Here is a 10,340-nt window from a genome sequence, read left to right on the forward strand (position 1 = left end):
CAGAGAGGAGGTCTGGAGAGAGCCCCAGGTATTCTGGGTTTTCATTTTCATCCTGAAGCCCAGCTGTACTGGACAGGAGAACACCCAGGGTCCTTGTAATAAAAGACTCCGTTCTCTCTCTCTGGCTAGAGTTAATTTCTGTAACTTGCACCCAAAGAACTTTAAAATAAATGAGATATCTGTATGTAGTTGATCTTTTAGATATTATGTGACCTCATTGGGAGAATACTGACCTTTTAAAAAGTCTCAAGATGAAAGATATACTACATATAAATTATTTTAGAGCAATTGATTTTCAGAACTTCCCCAAAATATCTTTAGTATTGTTATTTAAGTAATAGATTACCTGAGCTTCTGTGATTTATGAAATGCCTTGCCCTGCCTAAACAGCAGGCATAAATGTACTAGCATGTGGTTCACTTGTAATGTTTTCAGGGGCAGACAGAATGAAACAAGAAAGGTATATGATTGTGTGGGTAAATGTGGAAAGAAAACTGCAAAGGAATACAACCAAAGCTTTAGCACCTACTAATAATCTGGAGATTTGGTTCTCTAAAGGGATAATTGTATGGGGACCACAAAAACTGGTCTGAAAGATGTACTTGTGAGACATACTATCAGATGAAAGGGGAATCCTCGGCAGAAGAATGAATTGACAAATATAAACCTCCCCCACAGAAAAATTAGTACAAATAATATTTACCATTCATAACTGTAGTACATACCTGTCATTGTTTTATTTTTAATAAGGGGTGTGATGTAGATGTGAGTTTATGCAGATATATATATGGCACATGGTCTTTAAAGAATTTTTTTTTAATTTCTACTGACCACTTTTAAAAATCAAAGTTGTCTTTAATTGAACTCTGGTTTGACATCATTTTTAATCTGATATGCTTTATTCTTATAAAACAGATTCACTGAAGTGGTTAAATCGATGGGGATAGGATAGAATTCCTTTGCGCGCGCACACACACACACACACACACACAGACACACACACACTAAGTCACTCTGCTGATTTGTGATGAATATTTGTTATGTGTAGTTTTAATGTGTGAACTGAAAACGTCTGAAAATCTGTGATCTCTAACCATTGGGTATTAGTAGAAATTTGCTTCAATATTGGTGTTACCTCTCAACAGCAGATGGAGAATAATTAAGGGATGTATTTAAGAATCAAATATACCATAAGATATTAACATTTATTTTATTTACATAATAAAATATTACTTTCTCACTGAAAATTTGGAAGATATAGGAAATTCTGAAAAAGAACAAAAGCAGCCAAATCTTAACACCATAAGTAATTGAGGCTAAACTGGTGATAAGTTTTCTTATCTTTTTTGTCTGCTCGTCTACATGTATGTTTTTGCAAAGTTAAGATCATATTATGGATACAGTCTTGTCTCTCTACTATCTTTTCTAGTATTTCATCAGCCCTTTCTCATATCAAAGATTTTTAAAAAACAAGATTTTATAGCTGCAAAATGTTCTGTCATATTGCAGTACTGTAATTATTTAATCTTTCCCTGTTATTAGAGTCATTCAGCAAATGTGAGTAGTGCTCTTGAAAGTGCTAGGAGATGAGGATTCACTGATGATTGAAGACAGTCCTGTTCTGAGGAATCTAAGACTCTGGTGGCAGAGACTGAATGTTGAACATTACAGTGTGGTAAGGCTGCATGAGGGGGATACGCAGGCAACTGTCAGCTTGTAAGTGGCCACTTAACCCATCAATAGGTGAGGATGACATGGCTCAGGAAGAGCAGGTGGGAAGCGAAGAGAAAAAGCCCAAGGATGGCACCCTGAGAAACACATTTTTCAAACTTAAACATTAAAATCACTAGGTTCCCATTTCTAACCATACACTCCAGCTCATTTTTCTGTAGGTGCTCAAAACAGTCAAGCCGGAACCACTATTCTCCTCCCCACCAAATCTCTCACCCCTAAGAAGCTAAGCACATGGATGTGGGTTACAAAATTAGATAGGAGGTTAGAGAGGTTGCTGAGAAGACAAGATGCCCTGGGGGAAGGCAAAGCTGGGGACATCACCAAAGCCCAGGTCAGCGTCCAAGGAACCACACAGGTGACAGAGATTCGCCTGTTGAGGAGGTGTCCTGATACTGGCTTGAAACTTAAAATTGACCAATCCTGGAGGGGTTCAGTTTGTCAAAGTTAGCAGGTTTTTACGCCGTGGGCTCATTAACCCATGCTAAAGCACCTGCTGTGTTTTTTCCTTCTCTTTTAAAAAGTTACGCCTCTTCTCCTTGGTGGAGTTGGTTCCATTGTATGGGACTTGCTCATCTTCCCTTCTATCATTGTCTGATATAGCCTGGGAGATAACTGTGTCATTGGACTTTTGTTCTGGGATGGCTTCTAAACTGAATATATGTGGCATGGTTTGCCACATTTGCAAAACTGGGAGCCCACCTGCCTAAGAACCGACTCCCTCCTCAGATTCCTTAGCCTGTCCCCCTGCGCTCCCTCTTCTCTGCTGTAACCACCCTGAGCTAGGTCTCCATTTTCCATCCTCTGCCATATGGTGCTTTACACGTAGGTGCAGCCACTAACCACAGGTTCTGTTCTTCAAGCCCTTTCCCTCAGAGCTCATTCTAGGTAGAAGCAAGAAGGGATGGGCAGGCCATTCCAGGACCCTCTAAGTGAGGATTATTAGAGGGAAGCACAGAGGAAATCCATGGAGATGGCCACAGAAAGATTCGTGATAGAAAACTCAAAATGTTAGAGTTAGACTTAGGGCATTTCTTTTATTAATCAATGTGTGTGTGTGTTATGTGATTAGGATTATACTCTATAAAGTATCTGAGAAACCTATCAGCATTGACTCTAGAGATGAGCAAAATACTTAGCACATTTTGTGGGTGAATGCTACTTTCCTGACAATGTGTTGACACAAGAAAACCTGTAGAGAATTTTTATGAGAATTTTTGAGTCAAACTAAAGTCATGCTGGGCAAGATCTCAAATGCTCTATGGAAACAATAGGTTTGCAGCTTCTTTAATGCATTTGAAATAAAGGAGAGAATGTAAGGAAGATTACATGGAAATGGAAAAAAGCAAGGTGGGTATTGTATTACAGAATAGTTAACAAGATCATGTGCTTTCTTGAGGGGTAATACACCCTTTGAGGGGTATCACTTCAGGTATGTCAAAGGTCTGTTAACCTAGATATACAAGAATAATGGACAGGGCTGGATTAAAAACCTTTTACTACATAAATTATATAGGTCTTGGGCGTGACTACCCATCATGACGTGCCCTGTTAGGAATTTATGATCAGATCGCCCTATAAAGTTACTTTCCATAGAGCCCATTTTTCTCATCCACACATGCTTCTTACAAGTCCTAGAGAATCATCAAAGAAAAAGTATAACATATGGGTTTACTACCTGCAGGTAGTATCCTTTTAAGTATTCATTCATTCATCTATTTAAAAATAATCCTTGGGTGTCTACTGTGTATCAGGCCTGTGCTAGACACTGGGATACGGCCTGGAGCAAAAGCAGACCTGGTTTCTGCTCTCCTGGAATTTAGTTTATCTCTCCAGAGACAGGAGCAAAAGAAAGGGAATGAAGATAAAGAGCAATTTTAAGATTGAATAAAAAGAAAAATTGGACTCCTTCCACCTGGTAAAGTAGAAAAAAGACAAATGCGAAGGGAGGGAGTGACTGGGTTGGATTGGGTAGACAGGAACACTGCAACAGAATCCATGCTTAATTCCACGGAGAGGCAGCAAATAGTGAAGAAAATGACTGCTAAGGATGCCGAGCTAGAATGTGGGGACCTTCAACTGCGAAAGACTCAAACCTACATGTTTTTCGTTTTGAAGCTTTGTGGACTTGAGAAAACCTTAACTCAATAAAATGCCACAGAACATTTTCAAACTTTAAATTTAACATAAGAGTCTTGATATCGGGATGTCTGTGCATGTGGCACAACACTTTCCAGAACCACTGTGCTGTCTACCTACCAAATGGTAGAGCGATTTCTATGAACATTATTAAATAGACTGGTCTATTGCAGATTTTTCCAGTTCACCTCTCAAAACACCATCGGCCTCTTGGTGCGGTACTACAGATTGCCCCGCAGGGGCAGCAAAGGATCGAGAAGATAGTAGGATTATCAGGGAGCAGAGCAAGGGAGCTGAGCCTTTCCAGCTCGTCCCTCCGTGGGGCGGGGGTCCTTTGGATACGTTGTAAAACAATGTTGGAGCAGAGACAATTTAGAAGCAAGTCAAGGATCAATGAAATCTGGAAAGCATCTCGAGAAGGCAATATTTCATGCCGTAGCCACCAAGCACATGGGGTTACTGAGCACTTGATATGGGGCTAGACTGAATTGAAATGTGCTGTGAGTGTAAAATACAAACTGGATTTTAATTAGTACTAAAAAGAAAAATGTGTGAAATATCTTGTTAATAATTTTTATAGTGATTTCATGTCAAAATGATAATATTTTGGATATTTGGGGTTAAATAAAATATTAAAATAGCTAGTTTTTATTTTTAAAAACATGGTTACTAGAAAATTTAATATTTTATATGTGGCTCTGATTACATTTCTATTAGACAACACTAGCTCTAAAAATATTCCAGTTTTGGTGTCCTGAATGTATTTCTTGATGTAAAGATTATTTCAGAGAGTGATGCCTATTTGATTTGACTTTAGTTGTCTATTTATTTGGAACGGAAGTGCATTATAGTCTGAAATTATAATATTAAGTTGTTTATTAAGTCCCAGTACACAGATAATCTTTGAATTATGTAACACATGTTAAGAAAATGTTCTTTCTTGTCTTATATTAAAGCTCCCTTCAGGGGTTTTAATAGGATAAAAATCCTCTGTTTTCTCAGAAGTCTAGCAAATAAGAAGGTGACCAATCATGATAATGATTTCTAAATGAAGAAAAGTGATCTGATATGTGGCTTTATAAAGACGATGTTTATGTAAGCTATTGGGAGGAGAGGGATAGGAAGGGCTCTTGAAAATGAGAGATTATAGTATCACAATGGATTCCTGAGAGACATTTTGCTATCTCGTTTGAAGATTTTTGAATATAGGGTAGATTCTTTGTGCTTTTGATCTTGATTGAATTAAATTAAATTCGGAAGAATTTAACCTGGTGCTATTTGAAGAGATTATCCTAGTGCAGCTGTTGGCGGCTGTCAAAACTGTCTACACATTATAATTCCAGCTGCCCAGACCACACCTGGACCAATTAAACCTAGGGATGAGTCCCAGGTATTTGCCACAGGCAACCAAGGTGGAAAAACACTGGAATAGTTAAAAGCATGAGTTCTGTGGTCAAACTGCTTGGCTTCAAATCCCAGTCCAGCCACTTTCTAGCCACGTGACCCTGGGCAAGATGCTTAACTTCCTAAGAATTCTTGTAGAAAAGAAATGAAGAAAATAACATACTCTTATGGGATTGTCAAGAGGTTTAAATAAAATAGTCTATGTAAACCACTTAATTGAAGGCAGGCATGAAGTTCTAAAGCAATTATGATTAACGGCTTTCTTATTTCATATTAATTCCTCTGAAAGACATTCCCAGCCATGGTTCTCCCGTCTGACACTCGTTCACCTAGTAGGTTTCTTGTATTATGCTACAACATTCCTTCATTCATACATGAATTCATTTTACAGGTATTCTTTAAGCATCTACTTTAACTACGAGTATGATAGAAGACACAGAAGGAGTACACGCACCTGCCTCACACCTTTGAAATTTAATTTCTCTCATGTGTCTGTGTTTTCCCAGTTAGATAATAAGCATCATGAGCTATGAGACCATGTTTTACGACTGGCCAGCCTTGGCACCCAGCACTGGGGGCTACGGATTGGATACTGCAGGGCACCAGTGTTGGAAGACTGGATTGTTCTAGTTTTTGCTTTGCCACTTACAGGCTGAGTAATAGGGAGCAACCCGCTTTTCCTCAATAGGTGTGTTTCCTCCTTTGCTATGTGGAGATAATCAATTCATGACTGTTGTGAAGATTACACGTCAGACCGACCATGCGCTGTGGATACAGCTTCTGTAAATTCCCGCTAACAAGCCCTCAGGAAGCAGTGCCGCTCGATCCCACCAGGGGGCAGCAGGTTGCGGCATAGCTGGCCGCCGCAGTCGACGTCAGGACAAGCGCCCCGCCCCGTGACCGTGACCCAGGGGAACGCGGGGGCGGTGTCCAGCCCCGCTGGCTTGCAGCGCTGGAAGAATGCGCTGTGGATATGGCTTGTGTAAATTCCTGCTAACAAGCCCTCAGGAAGCAGTGCCGCTCGATCCCACCAGGGGGCAGCAGGTTGCGGCATAGCTGGCCGCCGCAGTCGACGTCAGGACAAGCGCCCCGCCCCGTGACCGTGACCCAGGGGAACGCGGGGGCGGTGTCCAGCCCCGCTGGCTTGCAGCGCTGGAAGAGTCCGGGGCGGCGTGATGAGTGCTGAGGCCTCAGGCAGCGGGCTGGAGCTTCGGGAGCTCGTGCGTGAGGCGGAAACCAGCTTGCTCGAGTGCAAGGTGTGCTTTGAGAGGTTCGGCCACCGCCAGCAGCGGCGCCCGCGCAACCTGCCCTGCGGCCATGTGGTCTGCCTGGCCTGCGTGGCCGCCCTGGCGCACCCACGAACGCTGGCCCTCGAGTGCCCCTTCTGCCGGAGAGCCTGCCGGGGCTGCGACACCAGCGACTGCCTGCCAGTGCTGCACCTCCTGGAGCTTCTGGGCTCCGCACTTCGCCCGGCCCCGGCAGCCCACCGCGCCGCCCCCTGCGGCCCCGGGGCCCTCACCTGTCACCACGCCTTCGGAGGCTGGGGAACCCTGGTTAACCCCACTGGGCTGGCGCTGTGTCCCAAGACCGGACGGGTAGTGGTGGTGCATGACGGCAAGAGGCGGGTCAAGATCTTTGATTCCGGGGGAGGATGCGCTCATCAGTTTGGAGAGAAGGGGGAAGCAGCCCAGGACATTAGGTACCCACTTGATGTCACCGTCACCAACGACTGCCATGTGGTTGTCACCGACGCTGGCGACCGCTCCATCAAAGTGTTTGATTTTTTTGGCCAGATCAAGCTTGTCATTGGAGGCCAGTTCTCCTTGCCTTGGGGTGTGGAGACCACTCCTCAGAATGGGGTCGTAGTAACTGATATGGAGGCAGGGTCCCTGCACCTTCTGGAAGTGGACTTTCTGGAAGGGGTCCTCCGAAGAACAGAAAGGTTGCAGGCTCATCTGTGCAATCCCCGAGGGGTGGCGGTGTCTTGGCTCACCGGAGCCATCGCGGTCCTAGAGCGCCCCCTGGCCCTGGGGACCGGGGCCTGCAGCACCACGGTGAAGGTGTTCAGCGCAAGCATGCAGCTAATCGGCCAGGTGGATTCCTTTGGGCTGAGCCTCTTCTTCCCCTCCGAAATAACTGCTTCTGCTGTGACCTTCGATCACCAGGGGAATGTGATTGTCGCCGATACTTCTAGTCAAGCTGTCCTATGCTTAGGGAAACCTGAGGAGTTTCCAGTACTGAAGCCCATCATCACTCATGGTCTTTCCCATCCTGTGGCACTGACCTTCACCAAGGAGAATTCTCTTCTTGTGCTGGACAGTGCAGCCCATTCCATAAAAGTCTACAAGGTTGACTGGGGGTGATGGGTCCTGGGTCTTGGAATCAGAAGCCCCGGAACTGCCACTAATGAATAGTTTAACCCTGGATAAATTACTTAATCTCATCTATCCAATAGGGATTATTATAACTGCCTGGCATACTTTCAAAGGCTGAGGTAGTTATTAGAGAATAAAAATGAAATCTACCAGTTATTGAATATGTATTCCTTGTGCTAAGAAATTGCAAATATTAGTTCATTTCACCCTTAAGAACTACCTAAAGAGGTAACTTCTATTGTTAATCCCATTTTAGAGATGAGAAAATTGAGACCGAGAGCTGAAGTGACTTACCGAAGGTCACACTTACTATAACAATCACACTGGAACTCAATTCTGACTCCAAAACCCTTTGCTCTTCAATAAGATAATAGATGTAGGGGGAAATATATGTGAATGTATATTGTTGCTATGTGTACACTATTTATAAGTAGCCATTTATTTTAGCTGGGTGCACAGATAAAGAAGACTTTATAGAAAGTTTAAGAGAAAAAGGGTTTGTGGTGGGCATCAATTTAGTTCAACTGGCATCTTCTCTGATGGCACATTGGATGGAGTTAATGTGGATCCCGAGTTACTTGAATAAGAAAAACAATTGAACTGCTTATTCAGAAGGTAAATGTGTCTTCTAGTACCTATATTTCCCCCAATGTAAACACTCAGGAAATAGTACTTGGTTGGTTGAGAAAGGCCTGTGTTTGTGTAAGCTGTAAACTACTGCAGAACACACAACATTTATACCAGTGTTAGAGGTCTAGATAATATTCCTGTTACGTGTTTATGCTAATACAGAGATAAGCCACCACAATTGGTTCACGGTAAAAATGATTTTGCTGGCCTTTTTATAATCAGGGGTAACCTGAAACACTTTTGTGATGGGGTTTTTCCTCTGTGAAATTTAAATTTGTCCCTAGTGCTGCAAACACTATGTACTCAGTTCATACTTCCCTTGATGCTAAGTCCGCATTTAGGCCACTGGTAAACCCTGAAATACTTCTTGAGTTGAACTGTATAGCCTTGACTCAAATAACACCTGCTTAATGTTGCAATTGATTAAACAAATGGAAATTTCAGGTGAAGTGGCCAGTTCTTTATAAGTTGTGTGTGTTTAGCTAGTGTAAACATCTCAGAGTTTAGGGCTATTGGAATAGAACCAAATAACCGGTACCTTAGAAGCATCAGCAATTTTTTCTCAGGGAGAAAATATTGGTTTTGAAAGATGAAAGTTTGCTTCAGGTAATAACTGATGCTTTATCAACAATGGTGTGCTATTATACCAAGAGTTTTAATAGATATAATGTACACACTAGAGACAGCCCCAAAGTTATGAGTGCAATATAAGTTTGTCCTTTGGAGCTAAAAGATAGAGCTTGGTTTCCACGTCAGTCCACAAAAACCCATTTTGCTTTGATGCTCTTGTCATATAGCACTAATAGTAAGATTTCGGGCCCCTGGACCACCATTTATCAGTGCATTCCAAACTGGGATTCTGGGGACAATCCCCTTCCTCCATGCTCACCCTACCCATAGAAATCACCTTAGGTTGGCGACTTCACAGGTAGTCTGCATTATATATAAAAAAAGTTCTCTCAGGTGGAGATATCAGTTCAGACTTGGTCATTTGCAAGTAGAGCCATTGTGGGTTGATCTTTAAAAAGTTGTCCCTAGGCATACTGACATTTTAATGGCTTTAGGGTCAGTGAGCCAATTCAAGGGACTTTCTCCTATTTGGAATTATCAGTGGCATCATCTTTGGCTATAGATCTGTGTGTATCTCTTTTTCAGGCAGCACTTGGAGGAAAGGTGTGGAACATGCAGCAAGTGTAGAGGTGTGTAAACAAGGTATTGCTTGTTCTCCATGGGTTACCCCACCAGAAGAATGGGTTGTGAGTCCCTGAGATGATGTGGGAACAAATCAGAGAGGTGATGACAAATGATTACTACTTCTCCTTGGTAGATTATCAGACTTAAGACACGTCACCCTGAACTCCAGCTTGCTAGAGGAATTGGAGAGTCTGAGATAGGCAGGAAGAAATAATGCAGCTGATAGTAAAAGGTTCCAAGGTGATAGAGGAAAGTTAGAATGATTCTCCAGAGACCGGAGACAAAAGGATGTGACTAGAAGTAAATAGAGAAGGAGAAGAAACAAGCTCTTCCTGAATGTCCTCCGTAATCACGTTCCCTTAGGCCAGCACTACCCACCATGCACCACCTGTAGAATCTACAAAAGCAAGCTCAGACACCGGCTCTCCCCTCTCGGCACTTGCATCACCTTCCATTGGTTCCAGTTTTGCTCAATTCCTGATCTTTGGATTATCTCCTGTTTTCAACCTTGTTGTGCCTTCTGGTTTTTTCAGTCTTTTTTCTTGACATTTTTTAAGGATCTTGGTCCAGATTCATAATCTCCCCTCTAGCAAGTCTCACTCTGGATACATCAAACCATTAGCATTTTGTTAGCACCTTACCTAGACCTTTCTTGGCCCCTCATCAGGTGTGGTGAATTATGCACCTTTTGAGGAAGAAGCAGTATATCCCATGCACCTCAGAAAGATGAAGAAGAGCCACTGATGATAGCTGATTTTATCATCATTACATCTGCCACAGAAAGAGGCTAGGTATATTGGTGTTTAGTGCTCCTAAAAGGGATACGCTATGGCAGTGTATCATGGTTAATAAGGGGATGAACTGTTT

At 42.7% G+C, this 10,340-nt stretch overlaps 1 protein-coding gene across 1 annotated transcript; it reads left to right on the plus strand.

The window, feature by feature from the left end:
• Window positions 1-6,390: 6,390 nt before the first annotated feature.
• NHLRC1 (NHL repeat containing E3 ubiquitin protein ligase 1) lies at window positions 6,391-8,722 on the plus strand. The gene has a single exon (XM_006909239.3). It carries the CDS (start codon window positions 6,450-6,452, stop codon window positions 7,635-7,637), a length of 1,188 nt encoding a protein of 395 aa, XP_006909301.1. The 5' UTR covers window positions 6,391-6,449; the 3' UTR covers window positions 7,638-8,722.
• Window positions 8,723-10,340: the final 1,618 nt, after the last annotated feature.

This window comes from Pteropus alecto, unplaced genomic scaffold (assembly GCF_000325575.1).
Source record: "Pteropus alecto unplaced genomic scaffold, ASM32557v1 scaffold121, whole genome shotgun sequence".
NCBI lineage: Eukaryota > Metazoa > Chordata > Mammalia > Chiroptera > Pteropodidae > Pteropus > Pteropus alecto.

Excerpts from the sequence above, each read along its gene's own strand:
- NHLRC1 (XM_006909239.3), top strand. The coding sequence starts at position 6,450 with ATGAGTGCTGAGGCCTCAGGCAGCGGGCTGGAGCTTCGGGAGCTCGTG.